The 18,250-nt window shown below is 32.6% G+C and overlaps 1 protein-coding gene across 15 annotated transcripts in view; it reads left to right on the forward strand.

The window, feature by feature from the left end:
• The window catches only part of DMD (dystrophin), a 1,145,450-nt gene that overhangs the window by 555,558 nt on the left and 571,642 nt on the right, over positions 1-18,250 (forward strand). For 14 of the 15 annotated variants that reach the window (XM_064407380.1, XM_064407383.1, XM_064407377.1 and 11 more), the window contains 4 exons: positions 129-251; positions 1,751-1,888; positions 3,795-3,947; positions 4,891-5,073. In XM_064407380.1, the coding sequence (XP_064263450.1) occupies positions 129-251; positions 1,751-1,888; positions 3,795-3,947; positions 4,891-5,073 (597 nt within the window). The remainder of the gene's footprint in view (positions 1-128; positions 252-1,750; positions 1,889-3,794; positions 3,948-4,890; positions 5,074-18,250) is intronic. The other variant, XM_064407385.1, reaches the window with a different exon arrangement.

The following is an 18,250-nucleotide window of genomic DNA, read 5'->3' on the forward strand; positions in this document are numbered from 1 at the left end:
ATGGAAAATGTAGCATTGTTTTAGAAATAGGGGGTAGCACAGATATCTATCTCTTTTCATATCTATTTATAATAAAACTATGAAATGTGTCCTCTAAATAAATAATCTTTATATTTCTCTCATTTTAGCCCTTCATTCCTTTGAAGGAATTGGAGCAATTTGACTTCGATATACAAAAAATGCTTGAACCACTGGAGGTTGAAATTCAGCAGGGAGTGAATCTGAAAGAGGAGGACTTCAATAAAGATATGGTAATTTGGTTGAAATGGAAGTCTGAGCAAAATAAGCAGGGAGATGAAAAAATCTGAGTGAAAATCAAAAATCCATCTTTGCATTAGAATCTTTAGATATAACTTAGGTAAAATTTTTCTATTCTAATATATGAGAAAAATCAAAAGTCCCAAATTAGCAGTAAGTAAAATTTTTTGTGCTAACTTAATTTTTAATTTATCAGAAAAGCATTTCTTGTCCCTTATGAAAACACTAAGCAGACCAGGAATGTTATCCATGGGTTCTGTACTACTACCAGCAGTATTACAGAACAAGGAATGAATATTAAAATCTCTGTAGTAGTATGAAGACCAGGAAAAATCAGAATGATGTAACACGATGGGCAGTATAGTGAAAGAATACATTCACTAAAAATAAATGCTCATGAAAAAAAATTCCACTTGCCAATTTATTCTTAACCAATCTGGTTATAGCATTTAATGTAAATAGGTTTTGTGGCTGTGGTAAGCTTTATTACTTAAGTTTTATCGTTGCAAGTCATAAAACCATTTATTCATATTTGCTGGGGGAGGGGAAAGAGGAGTAAAATAATGCAGTGCTTTGCTACTATTGCAATTGTGGTGTGTGTTCTCCAGAGTGATTTTCAGGGAGATGACATTTTTCAGCTGGGCAAAAAGGGAGATTCATCTTTAGAACTCTCTCTTCTTGAGTCCTCAGCAAGATCAAATATGTATTTGATTACAACCAATATAAAGATTCAGTATTATTTCACTTTTAAGGAATTTTTCAAAGGTGTCTGTTTTGTATCAGTGCTGGAAAGAATCTTTACAGGCTGTTTTTTTTTTTTTTTTATTCAGGAAAAATAAAATTTTAGGCTCTATGTGCTGCATGCAGCATTTATCATGCGCATGTAGTGTTAAATTCAAAGTCAATCAAGTTTGATGGGGCAGTTTCCACTACCTGAGCATATTTGGTTTCCCTTCTTTGCATCAAATGCTTAGAGTAGTTCAAGACACTGCCAGGAACTGTGACACAGATTCAGCTTCAAAGATTCATAGATTTGTAGGTGGCTTCTACATAAAAAATGCTTAGTGATAGCATTTTCCCTATCAGAATAGCTGATTTGCAATGCGAAGATACACAGAATGGTCAGTAATTGCATGGTCTGCCAGCATACTGGCAATTTCAATCTCTACTGACAGCGATTTAGAATATTTTACATATATCTATTCTTTTTGTTTGAAGGTAAAATATATTTCTTGTTTTTGAAATATATTTTTTTATGCTGTTACCCTGGGTGCTGCATAAGATCTAATACCAAAAAATCTTTAGATTTTCAGGTTCTGTCTTTCTTTTATCCCTCTACGTGTATTGTAGAAAGCAAGTAAAATTTACTTGATCTTCAGTATACAACTGCAAGTAGCTGTTACATGATTACTTTAGCATTGTCTATATCTACTAGTACTTAAGTAATTATTAGATTAAAATGCACATTATATTGGTTATTTCTTTAAATCAGAGTGAAGAGGATGAGAGCACAGTGAAAGAATTGCTGCAAAGGGGCGACAGGCTTCAAAAGGGAGTCACAGATGAGAAAAAACGTGAGGAAATAAAGACAAAACAACAGCTGTTGCGGACTAAACATAATGCCCTCAAGGTATAGGAGCTACAGTTATAAGCACATGCTATTAAACCCATTTTATTCTCATTTCAGGTCATCCTTTTGCTAAATGAATTGTCATTACTATTTAGAGATGAGTAATTTAAACCTATTTGGCTATAGATGCATTTTCTTATACAGTTCTCTTGATGCCTTGCAAAAGCATTTTACAATCTCCAGCTTGAGAAGTATTGTCTCATCCTCAGCGTTACAACTGTGTGACTGCCAATTGGACAGCACTGATTTCTTTGATAATTCCTTTTTAACATATTATGTGTGTTTTATATTTCTTCAAAAGCAGTCAAGACCTTAGTTAGAATCAGGTGCAAACTTACATTCTCCGTTGAATAACACACTTGTGGCCATGAATAAGTTGTTTCTCCTTCAATAAAATACTTACACACTACACTCCTGTTACAATAGTGGCTCCAGCCTCTCTAGAATACGATGGGTGGTAATACCAATAGAAATAGCAGCTGAGAGGCTGAAACCCCAAGTTGTGTACAAAAATTCTGAGTTGACACAATCTGGGAGGTAAAACTGTGTGATATTGTTCCTAGAAATACACATGGTGTGTTTCCATGCCATGTGGACCAACTAACAGATATAATTGGAAGTGTCATCTTTCTATGGCAAATAAAAGTGATGAAAGATAGAATCTTACAATTAGAGAGTCACCTTGGTGACCTACCTGGAGCTATAGGCTCTGGCTACTACAGGAGAGTTTTTATGTTGTCAGCAAGCATAATCTTTCTTTCTTTGGATAATTTTGATTAAGTTATCTTTACTATGGGGAACATGGCATGTTACATTTTATTTTTACTTATTTTTATGCATGCTCTTTCCTTTCCTTTGGATTTCATTCTAATTCTTACAATTTTGCAAGTCTGTGTGAATTCAGGAGAAGGATAGCTAGGGTATACTGTTGTTTCGTCCACATTTAAAGAAGCTTGAAATCTATTAGGTGTACCTTTGACTGTTCCAAGCTAAATGGAAGCAATTCATAATTTTTATGTTGGAGAAACAAGAACAGTGTTTATTGCACTGTGCTATTGACCAGATCCTCCCTGGCTGTTTTTTATGGTAGAGTGATAGATTTTCCTTTACGTGACTCAGTTAAGGCATTCACCCTGGTGAAAACAATTCAAGAATGGTTGAGACAAATTAATCTGAGTATTTTTATATAAAATATACCAGTATTTTTTTAAATTTACTTCCTAATAATAAATTATAGTAATTAAAATGTTTTCTAAATTCTGCATGAGTGAAGTTAAGCAGTTAAAGCAAATATATATATTTAATAACATTTCTAAGGGTAAAAAACCAAGCATTTTGTACCTTCCTGCTGAAGAGAAGTTTTAATCCTTTATAAAGCAGAGTTAGAAACATAAAACATTTGTTATGTATGTGGTATTTAATTTAGATAAAGGAACCCTGTCTTGTGAACATTTCTGCATTGCAGTGATTTTCGTTTGAATAGCTACAGAGTTTTCATGCAGGCTAGAAATTCACAGGAGCCCACAAAATACAGAAGTCCCACTTTTGGCTAGATACTAAGTGGGCTGTGTTTCCATCTGTCCAGTAAGTATTCTGAGCAGAAGTGTTTTATATAAAATATTGACATTTATGTAAGAGTCTTAACTTCTCTGAATATTGGTGATGGTCTCAGTGGTTTATTCAACATGTGAACAACATTGAAATAGGTAACCTCCTTTTAAACAAACAAAAAAAAATGTTAAACTGATGTAAATATATTCACTTACTGATATATTTGTTTAAATATTAGCATTTAATTAAAAAATAGCAGCCTTATACACTTTTTTTCCCTTCAGTGTGCACACATGCCAGTTCATATTTTATAAGCCTTTAATTCATATTCTAATAATGTCTGCACTGTGAACAGGACTTGAGAGCTCAAAGAAGAAAAAAGGCTTTAGAGATTTCTCATCAATGGTATCAGTACAAGAGGCAGGCTGATGACCTAATGACATGGCTGGATGACATTGAGAAAAAGTTAGCCGGTCTGCCAGACCACAAAGATGAGCAGAAGCTGAAGGTAATGTTGTTTTGGGTTGGCAATGATAGATCTTTTGGAGTGATAGTTTATCAGTAGAACAGAGAGCAAATGCAGCAAACAATCCTATCTTATAGCTACAGAAAATTATATGTTCAGTTCTTTATTTCTATTTATAGTAAAGCAAACCCTAATTATCTGTGTTCAAAGTGACATTTCTTTGTTGTACTATATTTTCTATTTGTTTCCTATACAGAACAATATATAAATAATTTGAAACACACTAAATATAATGTTTTGTCAATAATACAGAAAGTGTGCAATGTATTAAGAAGCATCAAATGTTTTCTAGTAAAAATTGTAATTGATTTTATGTATCTTTGTTCCAGATGAACAAATGACTTACCAATATATGGATGACCTCTATCTCATGTTAGCACATTCATTTTCATCAGAACATGTTCATATGTCACTGTCAAAGTCTATAGATTTATTTACATACTGTCAAAGGTTTTCCTGGTTTATTTTACATCGTCTTTCTTTGCTTCATTCTCTGTTGAGTTTCCCACGGAGTAAAATAGGAGTTAACTAGTACATTAAAGACCCTAATAGTATATTTGTAAGCTGTTAAAACAGTATTTGTCCTGAATATACTGACCCTTACTGAGAAAATAATTTCTCCAACTGTCCATCCCAGTGTACTAGCAAGAATCTAAACATGGGAACTGTTGGCCTCTGCTAACAGTTTCAGAGTGTAGTAGCTCTTAGGATCTCTACAGCCCATCCCAAGAAGGTTCTTCAATTTCAGTTATTTTTGTTTTGTTTAAATGTAAAATAAGATATGAATAATATGAAAATAAGCTGTAAATTTTACTTGTGACAATAAAATGGAAATGGATTTTCTGACGGAAGTATTTTGCTAATTTTAAGTTGATTGATCTAGTTAGCTAACTGTCCTGGGCCCTGTATTGGTTTTGCTCACTAGGAGATTGGTGGAGAATTGGAGAAGAAGAAGGAAGATCTGAATGCGGTGCACAGGCAGGCTGAACGCCTGTCTAAGGATGGGGCTGCAAAAGCAGTGGAGCCAACCCTGATACAGCTCAGCAAGCGCTGGCAAGATTTTGAGAGCAAATTTGCTCAGTTTCGAAGACTCAACTATGCACAAATTGTGAGTTGTTACTGGCAAACCCATATGTTTGCAACTGCTACTACTAACAGCATCCTACTAACAATGAGAGCATCAGGGTCAGTGTCAACTCTTCAGACATTAATAAGAAAAGCCCTATTTGTCTGCAACTGGGGGAAGCTTTATATACTCTGGTACAATAGTGATCTGCTTTGGTCTTAAAATTGCCCTAAGTTAAATCAGTCATTTACAAAAAACTCAGCAATGAAAAATTTGTGTTTATTTCTGTTGCCTCATTATTTTTCCATAACATTTATCAGTTTAAAAATGTTAGTTTGCCATGCATCTATTTTTTCACTGAACATGAAAAACACAAAAGTTGTCTTTTCCAAACTACCCATCCCATGCCAATTTTAATTGGTTTTTTTATTTGTCCATAACATGTTATACTCACTTTAGGAAGTGATTGGAAAAAATTTTATGACTCTATATATACATATCCTCTTCTTCAAACTTCTGCTTGAACTTTCAAACAAGTTTTTGTAAGAAAATGTAGCTTTAAATGTGACAGGATGAAAACATAATTTTACAAACCATCTTCATGTCTTCTGAATTTGAGTTGTTTAATTGTATATAAAATACAATTATTCTTACTGGTTTATACATGCTGCAATAACTAGGTAAATAAAAGGGAAACAAACTGTCAGTATTCCAGCTTTACAAACAAGATATGTATTGTTACCCATTTAGAAGTTTACCAGCGGTTGCTTTTGCACTTAAATGAGGTTTTTTTCCTTGCCATTCCTACTACTCTGCACATTGTCTTCTGGATTTTTGATTTTATATGAAGAAAGATAAGATTTGCTTTTAAGGAAGTTGTTGCTTTATGTACTCTCTGTAATCTTAAAGTGCTAGTGGTAAAAGTGTGTTTCATCAAAATACAATTTTATTTATTGATTTTTAAATGCACCTAGATTGCAGAGAGAACATACTGATAGGATAATGGCAATTTAAATATGTGAAGTGTTCTTTTTTAATTGATATATGGGAAACTATGTTTTAAAAAGGAAAAAAATTCTGAAAACCAGCAATATGTATGAACTTTTGATAAATATAGTCCTCTATATAATGTACTATATTGTGTATTTTTAACTTTTCTAATACTAAGTTACATAATGTATATGTAAAACTAATACTTTGGATAGTTATGCAGTTAATGGAAGCAATCAGAGAAACATTAACTTTGGTTTGTATGTTATTAAATCTTGTTCCATCTGATTACACTATTCAGATTACTATGGTTTATATTAAACTTGATGGATGTAATCAGTCGCAAATTGTTTATATTGACATGGAGCTAGAGCGGGAGTCACTTTGTCTTGTAAATGAGTTGGCTTTTTTTAATGAATATATTTGTTCCTTTGATAATCAAGTAAGAAATCAGATTGTGCATGCAATTTATATAAAAACATTCTGCTGTCGCTGTGCTTTTTATGTCACCCACCACCTACCATGACAGGGGATGAATATACCCATTATAAAATTTTACTAGCAGATCAATAAACTTTATTTTAGCATATTTTTCTTTCAGAAATGTAAGGTAGATGTGCATCAGCATGTTTTTGAATTGCTTAGATGAATACACTCACCAACTTTTTAAATCCATGTAACCATTACATATGTTTTTATTCTTAAAATATATAATTATATACTGTATTTATAACTTTGAAAGGTTACATTTTTAAATATTAAATATTTCATGCAAGAAGTCTACTTCTTACTATTTATCTAGGGAATGAGATCATTCAATGAAATTTACATGAACACAGGACAACTGTATCCTTCTTGTTTCACATGAAAAACATCTTGCTCTGTTGACAATGACTAAGGTGATATTCATATGAAATATTTTAGGATTTATGCAGAAGTTACTGAGACATGAGAGAGGCAGTATATCTTCATGACCCAAATCAGAGTGAGAAGTGCAATGGCCTTGTTATTGTTACTGTTTTGACTTTGCTAAATTAGTGAAACAAAGGGAATTTCTCAAGGTTTTTTTGGTTTTTTTTTACCTTTTCTTAAACAGCTTAAGTACCTACCTCACAGGGATGTTGTGAGGATGCATTAATTGTTTGTGCAAGATTTTAAAATACAAAAGAAAAATGAAAATTCAAACTATTCACTTGAACACATGCATATACCATCAAAAATAACTTCCACAGAGATTTTCTATGTTAACCAACTGAATAAAGCCGTACAATAAAAATACAAAATTGATTTTTTTCTTTAAAGCAAAAGAAATAGAAAATGCTGCATTTATTTCTAATTTATGATGTATTCCATAATAGTTATTTAGCAACTGAAAGTTGTTATAAATCAGTGAGGGTTTAGTTTTACCGTGTATCTTGCAATTCATTACACTTCATTGAATAAACATAGCAAGACTGCACTGAAGAAAACCTTTAATTATGTTGCTTAATGACAGATTTACAATTCTTACATTTGTTGGAGCTAACATATTTTTGATATCAAAGTGTGAAATTAGAATTATCATGCTCTCCTGGATTTTACTTTTCCCCAGTGTTTGTTGGGCAGACTGTCAGAAGAATATAGGAACCATGACCTTAGAAGGATTTATTATTTCTAGTATGGTGGATCCTTGTTAAATCCTCAGTGTCTCACAAATACATAGCAGGAAATATCCAAAAGTTGATTGACAAATACGTATTGGTGTATATTTAGAAAAATTATTTTCCTGTCACCCTTTTTGAGAATAGAGTATATTATATTTATATCACCTCAAACATGCACTTTCTGTTTAATAACATTTTTGAGATATTAATCAGTTTGTTATAGTGGTCCTCTGTGTGAATATTTTCAGCAATATATGACATTCTATAAAGAAAAAGTTGGGTTTACTGCATTTACAGATTAAACATGATACATGAATACATAAATGCAACTGTACACAACCTAAAATCACATTGAGTGGAAAAAAATGTGCAGAGTTCTTGTCTTCAAACTTTTTCTCTCACACATTGTTGTCTTAATTCATATGTGGCAGAATAAACAGTGGGCAGAGTGGGCAGAAAATCAATTGGTAGTAACAGCAGTGGTGAAATCTGCATAACTTATAAAAAATAGTGAAATATTTCTCTATAATATTTTAAAATTATGATTAACTACTAAATCCCACTGAAATTCATTATAGTTTAAGATACTCTTTGAAAAAAAGCCTTTACAGTTTAATACTAAAACAGTGTGCAATTTTTGAGTATTAAAATTGCACGCATTAAAAAAAAAATATCAGTAAAAAAGAACATTAGAGAGTTTAAGGGACAATTATTTCTAAAGCACCTCTGCAGAACTGGATATCATTAAACCTTGGCACTCGGATGGTATCTTCAGAAAAGTTGTTATATCCCCCTGCTACAGACTAAACACGAATCTTCAGTTATGCTGTTTTTCTGAAACAGTTTAACCACTCTCCCAGGGTGGTGAAAGTAGTTATTCATTGCAGAGAAAAGGGTAGATCTGGATTGTTTCATTCAAGTAAGGATCAAAATCAGTTATCAATATGTTGATTAAGTTTAATTAAACGATCCTAACATCTGTTTTCTATAATTTTTTCCCAGTCTTATCATTTCAACAGTCTGTGAGCATATTTGTGTCATGGCTCAGCTTAGATTTTCCTGAGCTGACTAAAATTACTCTGGGTGTAGAGTGCTGAAAGCCTTTATCATTAGAGAACATTTTCTAGATGAACATAGGTGCAGAGCCTGCACTGTAAATTCTTATTTCAGGTATGTCCTATTACCATATTTTATTGAGTTGCTCAGCATGCTCTCTTCTATTACACATGGTGGTCTTTCAACTTTCCTCACTTGGCTGAGCTATGCATGCTGGAAATCGTAAGACAGAGTATCTTTAGGACAAGAGAAGCTCTTGCAATCTGTCAAAATTATGTGTCTACTATTGCATATACAAGCAAAAAAAAAAAATAGGCTTACCAATTTCAGTAATTTTATTGGTGACACACACAAACATTCTATTGAAATTTATGATCATTTTACTCCTGAAATATTTTGGCCCGGATTTTGGCCATACAGAATTGATCAAATGATAAACAACAGGAGAAACTTTTTCATACCAATTAGACTATGTTATGATCAAAAATGAATAAGGAATATAGTTATACAAAACTTGTGTTTGTTTTTATAAGGTAAGTGGTTTAGTCTGAGAAGTTTGATAGTTACCTGCACCATGCATAAAATACCAGCACCCTTAGTACTTCATTTTTCCAAATAAAAGTCAGTATTCTCTTTAAGATCCTGTAAAGCATTCAAAGATTGAAAATGCCTGTCTCCTATCTGGATAATTATTTCAGGTGAGAGAATATGTGATCAACTCCTGGAACGAGATTAAGGACTGATAAAATTTACATTTGAAATTCTAGGTTTTGTTTACTTTCAGTCTTTAAGAGCATATTGCAATCTTCAATTAGTATTTCCCTGTGGAGCTCTATTTAGTTAATTTAATAAAATTTAAACATTTCTTTATACCATTAAAATATTTTTATATATCAAGATATTTTCTAAACTATAAATCAAGCATTAATTTAAATAAATATATCACTGTTAGATAAACACAGGACTTGGCATCCTGATTGTCTGTCTGCATCAAAATAACATGGACACTTCAATGGTGATGTGCTACCATTGTTTTCAGTTATTTTCCACTGTTTTCACAAACACTGGTGCTGGAATGAGTGGTTTTCTTCTCTTATGCTTACTTAAACATTTCTTGGGTTAAATAAACAAGTAATGGTTGCCAAAAAGAAGTGGCAAACTGATGTTTCTTTATTTCTAGAATGAGTGGAAAGAGCAAGAAATAAAAGAGATAAAAGACATTAGAAATAACAGGAAAATACCTGCTGGACAGAAGACCTGTACGGTGATGGATTAGTGTCCAATTCACCTGTGCACTTTGGGTCTCTTAAGAATGAGACAGAGGTGATTCTGTGACACCATTTAACTTTTCTGACATTGGCAGTGGCACCTTTTTTAAACAAATAGCTTTACACAGCATAGCTGAAGACTGGGCTTTTTTGACTGTGGTCTTCAAAAAGCATGAGGGTGAATGAGGAACTTTGGGAAGAGAATCACAGGTGAATGTTTACAGCTGTTTTCCAGTATCCATCAACCTGGAAATTGCCATTAGAAAGTGTATTCCAAATACTTTAAGCATACTTAAAATCCTTTAATTTTCTGTCTGATTTAAGATAAGGTTATGGGAAAGATGGGACAATATCAATTGAAGATGGATATTGTCTTTGATATAGCTCAAGAAGTGCTAACTTTATAGATGTATTTTACAAAGCACTTTACCTTTCTGCCTAAAATGAATGCATGAAGTATTGCAGTAATTTAAGCGAAGACAATCCATAGCCTTTTTGTATAAATGGACAAGTTTACTGTGCAATTTTGGGCTTTCCTAAAGCATATTTTTCTTCTCTCATATTTTCTTATTAATTCTGTATAGTATTCACTCTTATCACTGCAAAGCTATAGTATTTTAGCTGTACAATTTAGTTAAAAATCCCATATTGTGAGTGAGAGAACTATACAGAAAAGATGTTTCTTGTCCACTTTTCATTATCTGTTATAAACTTTAGTAAAGTGATCTAAATCACATTCTCAAGATTAAAAGTGAAAATGTATATCTTTGCCTTGTCACATAGGTGTGAAAACTCTTGTTGCAACCTGGAGTAAAGCAGGGTTAGAAATTTGTCTTTAAATTATATAGTTATATAAATGTGGTCTTAGCCATGCCACAGGCTTTTCTCACTGGTCACAGTATGGTTGAGATGGAAACAAGAGCAAGCCTTTGGTTAAAAAATTATGTACAGCATAGAACCCAGTGGACTCTGCTTCCAGACCAAACTGAGTATTATGCAACTATAATATTTTCTTCTTTATAATTACCCAGTTATTTGGAAAACAGCACAGCTAATTACCATCTTATTTTCTCTGCTATAGTATGTTATGATTTATTAGTGTGATAAATTACATGCTGTGGATTTTGGTGTCAAAAATTACTTGGCACAAATATTACATTAAATAATATGGGAAAATACCTGCTGCAGAGTGATCTGGCCCTAACTGACAGTATATTTTGAACAGATGATGTTGGTCTCTTGTCTACAATTCAGAATGTCAACATCACTCATGGCTGGAAGGGTTTGTTTTGGTTTGATTAGGTTTGTTTATTTGTTTGTTGTTTTTTTGTTGTTGTTTTCCATGGATGTATCTGAGTATACACACAAAGGTAGGGAAGGAAGCAAATTTCTAGATGTACAGTGTGAGTGCTGAATTTTCTATTTGAGCATATTTAATTAGCTTTCAGAACTGCTGGATGGACAACAATTTTGTTCACATCATTTAAAGAAACAAATTTTTGTCCTGAAGGTAAAAAATCAGCATAAGTGACATAATCGTTATTATGTATAGCTGTAGCTCTATAAATGTGGGTTAAAGGTGGAAAATAATTAGGTAATGCTTTTTAACATTTCTGGAAGGTGTAAAAGTTTAGGGTTTAGGACTTTGTTCTTTGAAGCTGTTTGCATTCATTACGGATGTGGTACATCAATATTATTTTTGCTTATTTCCGAAATTAAGTTGACATTATCTAACAGATGTAGCTAGCATAAATATCTGGAAAATTGACATCACAAATCAGCAGTCAATTCCAAAATGGTCTAGTCAATTCAGATATCAATAGTCTGTATTCTAACATATCTGAACTTTATCATTAGTTGGTTCTTGGTGATCACTCAGTAGTTACATGTACATACTCAAGGCAGCCCTAAAGCTTCATGCCCTTAGGCAGCAAAGATGCTATCTAAGATTGGCACTTCTGTAGTCTTAATAAATCAGCCATTAAATAAGTTGGCATTGACCAAAATCTGTTCATAAGTAGGCTTCCAGCGAATTGTGTGATACTAGTTCTACCACTATTATCACTGTGTCACCTCTATAGCCTATCACTGTCCAAGAAACGTGATTGTGAAATTCTATTTTGAGGAAAAATAATTTGAAATTCCTTTTATTATTTTAGAATTATATTTTCTTCTGTTTGGCTGAGTTTATTATACTGGTTTAACAAAGTCAATAGAGCATGTCAAAAATAGACATTATAGCTACAGGGATATAGGACTGTGTACAAGAGTTTAATTTTCTGAACTATGAAGTAGACATTTACTGAAGTTTGACATGTATAATGTCTGTATGTCTTTTTGGTGTGAAAAATTACAAGATCAAGAGACATCTAACTTCTCTGTATTTATGTATTCTATAGTTAGCATATAAAAACGTTCAAATATGTTTTGTCTACTGGAAGATAGCATGTATAAATCAATTACAAAAGTATTTTCCAGTTAAGCCCTTATAAAATACTAAACACCATTTTTAAATAGTTTTTGAAAATCAGTCTAGGATGTAGATATTTCAGTGTTCTGATTTTTCCAATTTCAAAATTTTATGTAAGCATTTGCTTATTTTGATTTCTAATATTGATAAAGGCTATCTCTCTTGGCTCACTAGTGCTGTCCCCCCCCTAAAATCCTACTGAGAGTGCGTGGTCTGAGCAGCATTTGGTAAATAATTATGACATAGACTCTTTAATGGATTTATTAATTCCTTTTAAAATGTTACAATTTTCTGTTTAAAGTTATGTGACAGACACAGATTTCTTTGTCAGTTTTGCTCTGCTGCATTTATTAATATTGAGATATGCCATCATTATAAGAAGCAATTTGGATTTATGCATAATTTATTTAGAACAATATACATTTTCTATATCCCAGTAGTTCCAATTAGTCAATAATGCCATGATGTTACTCTATTTTGTTTTTCTTTGGGATACGGTAGCATTGCAGATGCAGTGTAAGATACACATTATTTTTTCTTCTTTTTTTTCTTTTTTTAAAAAGATGCTTATTTTGCATATACTGAATTGTATGAGAGTCTTTTGCCCCAGTCTCATCATAGTTGAAATTAATGTATTTTATTAATTTATTCTATTTTTAAACTGATAATTTCCACTGGTATCTACTTGATAAGAAAAGATGTTTAGCAAGTAGGTACCAGTGGAACTTATCAGGTTAAAAATTAACAGCAGAACTACTGGAATTTCTGAATCATCTTAGTCCCTTATTTCTGTGCAGGTTAGCAGGTCTTTAGTAAGGAGAGCTGGGAAAGTTTTCAAATAAGCTGCTTTTAGGTTCAGTGTGTATCTGCATCTCAGTTTGAGGAGAGTTCCTGTCTAGAATCAATTATCTACACCAGAACAAAACAAAAACATTGTTCAGCATTGTTCATTTTAGAAAGAGAAAGGGATATTCATTTTCCTACTTGACCAAGTGTATTTGACATCTTGGAAGGCTCCAAAGGCATGAGGGTGTGAGGAACACAAAGGATTGGCTGCAGTATCAAAATGCTCTGTCAGAGTTTTTTAAGTATACAGAAAAAACCCAAAAACAACCAAAAAAAAACACAACCAAAAAAACCCCACAACATAAAAAACCCCCACAACAAAGTTACACCTATGAATACTCTATATTTACTGTTTTAAATTAATTGCTACAGCTTTTGTCTATATTTTTCTTCTTCTCTTCCCCTGCTCCCACCACATCTAGATTGGAAAATAATATACGCATCAGAGTGTAGCAGAACTGTCTGCAGTATTAAGAGATATCCCATAATTTGGGCCTATACATACAGGAAAGAGATATTTTCTTACAGAGAACCTTTTGCATTTCAATCAAATTATAAAGGGAACTTAATTCTATTTAAGTTCAGGCTGGTTGATGCCTGTTGATAGATAGTTTTCAAAATCAAAGCCTGCAATTTTCTATTGCTCCTCCTAGAATCTAAAATTTACTGAAATGTTTTCTAATTAATTCCATTGTTAGGAATAGCTTCATTTTTGCTGGCTTTATTTAATTTTATGAATAGACCAAGCAGAGTCGTTTTCTCACAGGAGAAAAACTGTTAAAGCACATTTCTCGAGTAAGGTATATTTTAGCAGATAAGTGTTGTGAAGGCATAAAGCACTCTCTGTCCAAGAACAGTGCTGAAAATAGTAATGTATATTTTCAAAGTCTCCTTTTTTATATAAGTGACTGATGAAATCAGATACAAGCATTAAACTATGTGATTTAAGTGTTTCAATATGCAGGATTTTATGGGCTGCAACCACTCGGCAACATGTGTAGAAAAAAAACCATATACATGAGACGATATTTATGTTCTTACTTAAAAATGTTATTTATTTTTCTCAGTATTTTAAAGGTATTTTATTGTTTCCAAGTGTCTTTAAAGGTCTTGTCTTCACAGAACTACAGAAGGAATTTATAGATTTTTAATCCTGCATCAAGAATTTAGGTCTCTCTGTACTTGAAAGAGATGCTTCTTTTTTGTACTGATAACTTATTTGTGATTGACTAAGACCATCCAATCGCATAGTGTAAATTCCATATAATCAATATAATTTTGGTCTTTCTACTTATATGCACACTAACAGGTAAGAGATGTTAGCAACACTGAAGGCAGAATAAATTTCTCTGAATGTTAGGTGACCTCACCACTCACAGTTGGCATAAGAATGGGAGAATAAAAGCTTTTTTATAAATATGTACTTTAAAGCGGATATTGACCTCTGATAGCATTGTACAATACTTTTGTGTGTCTAATTTGTTATTTGATATATTGATGGTGAACATGGGCTAGCAGATACCATGTAATTCACAAGTTTTTTGGACCCTCTCAGGTATCACTGCCTTTTTCCCGAATATGTTTGTTGTCTACTCCTTTTTTTTTCATGTGTGTAGCACACTGTATTTATTCTGCAGAGGTCACTGACTTTTTTACACTCAAATATATCTGCTTGCAAGGAATACTTTCTCAAGTGTTATTTCACATTGGGAGTAAGCACATTTGTTTGTTTTCCTTGAACCTCTCATCTGGGGGCTGCCAGGAGCAGTGTTGAGGTATAACAATGCAGATGGGAGTGTTTTGCAGCTTTACTCCTCCCTTATTTGTGTGAAGTCATCATGAGAAGGGTCCAAAAAATGAAACAGTTGTCAAGATGTGACACAAGAAAGTTGGAGGCATTCTAGGTTTAAACTCTTGAACAGCAAAAGTGATGTTGGGATTATTCCCTCTGCAAAAAGAGGAAAGGAAATTATACACTGAGATTGGTGAAAGGTGCTCCACTGTTAAATGGAAATTAGCAGTATTCTCCAAGACTAATTAGCTCTGATACCACTGCTGTGTTAGATGTAGGCAGTAATGATCACAAGTATTTCTGTGGGGAAGGTGTATTAATTTCTCAGCAAAATCTACACTATTCCAGTACTTTTTTTGTTGAGTTTTTGTTGACATTTTGTTTGGTTGGTTTGTTTTGGTTTTGCTTATTTGCCTTCTCTTTAAGGGTCAGGTCATTAATTTTTTCTTACAGTTTTGTTGCACCTGGTGTGGCATGGTAACTATCGATAAAATGAGTTTAAGTGGCATCAAGTGTATAGAAGGATTGTGTCCCTTAATGGAAATTATGTAATGATGGGGAAAAAAATTCAATTTACTATTTGAGACATGATAATGCTTGATAACAAGCATTGCATGAAATTTTGAATCTTACAGAAAAGAAATTGTCCTTTCAGAGACGAAAAATAATTTGCACATCATTATATCACCAACAATCAAGGAAAAAAAAATCACTACAATTATAGTCTACAGAAATAGCAATATAGGAAATGGCCAGTTACCCCAGCATTTCCCAATCACTTAATAGTTTATTTGTATTTTGTATATATGTTGTATTATATATATTTTTAAAATACTAATTTAAGTATTTTTAAGTAACTGTAATGCATTCTGCCATTTTATTGGAGTCATCTTACCCAAACCCATTCTTAAATGGTTATCTATATCTTTAGTTTCCACTTTCCTATTAATGTTTAATCCTTATAAAATCTTAACCTGCCATTTTGGCATTATCAATTACATATGTCTGTACTAAGTTAATATTATTTTAGTAGTAGTTGCTCCCAGCTGCTGTGATGTCCTTTCTTAAGGTTTTTGGTTTTTTTTCTCACTACAATGCTAGGACATGATTCAGTTTCAGCTTTGTATTTCTAGTAAAATGCTGGTCCAGAACATAAGGAAGAACTCTGCCTGTTTTATTGTCTAATATAAGGGAATTCCAGGGAACATTGGGGCAAGCTAAAAATGCTTCTCTTTGCTGATTAAAGTTGTCAGTTCTGCACCTGCCTCCCCTCCATCCCTCGGTACACGATGGCAGCTTCTGCTCTGGGTTCTATCATGATACTTTCAATGCAGGAAAGATAGAAGAAAATAAACACCTGTGACCTGTTGAAAACCCCAAAAAATCAAAGATACCTAATCCTTGATTGCTAAAGGAGTTCAAATTTTCAACTCTTTAAAAAAAAATAATATTCAGAAACTAATTTATTTTGACTGTGACTTCTTTTTTTCTTTAATTAATATACCAAAATATAAGGGCATCTTCTGGTAGGTGTCTACTTTTATAAATCTATTCTTTTGTTTATTTACTGATTTCTCTGATTGTAGTGATTTGCAGTTTAACTAACAATATAAACAGTAGAGCTATACAAGTAATCATCCAGCTATGAGAAATATTTAAAGTTTCCTGGAAAGGCAGTGTGAATATATGGTTGCACACATCCCATTTTTCTTCATAACAATGATTGATAGGTGCCTGATCTTGCCACTATAAATAATTTTTATAACCATGAAGTGATTACACAACCAATTTCTTCTTGACTTTTTTGTAGTTTCATGAATAGTTTAGAGTGAAAAAACAGATTTTATATTATCTAAATACATGCATGTGCATATGTGTGTGTATATATTTATTGGGTTGAGAAGAACAGGCTAATCTCATACAACTATAGAAAGTAATTGTATTTTGCATGCTGCTTCACATATTCGTGTGACTTCTTTTTGAGTGGGAACCTTTGCACACTTAGCATACTCTTTTCATTACTGTGAGTAGAAATATTCTGTCCTCCGAGTCAAAAAGAAAAATCCACATGTAGTTAAAATATTCTTTATGTGGGTCTGAAGTTCATTGCTGCATATAGAAGTGTCTCAGTGTAGTCGTGAGGAATTAAAATATATATTGCTGCAAGCAGGTCTCAGTGGCCTGTTCAGATTCTCCCATTTTCTAATCAAATGGGACAGCTTTTTTCTTTAGGTTTACTGGAGTAAACTCTTATTTTACAAGGCCCTGTGACTCACAAAATGTATGGGGGACAAGTACAATTTTTTTAAAGCAATTTATTTTAAATAATAAAAATTATAGCAGTGATATAGTAATTAGAGAGATTTCAGTGTTAGCAGATGTACTGAGAAAGTCATTTAGTGAGAAAAGTGTAAGCAAAGCAATTAAATTTGCATAAGAAATGCAACAGAATAACACAAGTCTACTGATAACTTTATGGGCTTTATATGTGATATGCATACATCTTCTAGAGTGTGTATATGCATATTTTAAGACTCTAAAGAAAATTGAAGAACCAGATGACTCAGCTCGGTAACTGAAGAGAGAAATATGTCCTGAATTAAAATGAGACACCTTGCTGAGGTAGTGTGTGCTTATATTTGTTTTCTTTTCCATAATGAATAGCTAAATAATGATATTGTTTTCTTCAGGACAATTGATCAATTGTCTTTCACATAAAAGGCTCCAAATCTAAATAACAGAATTTTTGAACATTTAGCAACAAATACTTGTACACTTCTTTGAGGTCAACAATAATTAAAGTTTATATTTTTAAGATGACAGACATCAAACACGAAGGATCTTGGTCCCACAATAGGAATCCATTAACAAATTTACACTTGTGAAACCACAAATAATTGTTATCTTAAAGTATCCCTTTTTTATTGGTATGCAGAGGATTTAGTATTTGAAGTTTAGTTAAAAGGAGCAATCAGAGGTCTCCCTGCTCCAAAGAATGCTTTTGGTATTATATTTTTATCTATGATTCATTAACAAATCAAATGGGAAATACAGAGAATTTCTATAAATGGCCACTTTTTTGTTACCTTTTGTGGCATTATGTTTTCAAATGCCATCAATCAACTCTTAGAACCAAAGCATTCTTGGATGTTTT

Source organism: Passer domesticus, chromosome 2 (genome assembly GCF_036417665.1).
Source record: "Passer domesticus isolate bPasDom1 chromosome 2, bPasDom1.hap1, whole genome shotgun sequence".
NCBI classification, from domain to species: domain Eukaryota; kingdom Metazoa; phylum Chordata; class Aves; order Passeriformes; family Passeridae; genus Passer; species Passer domesticus.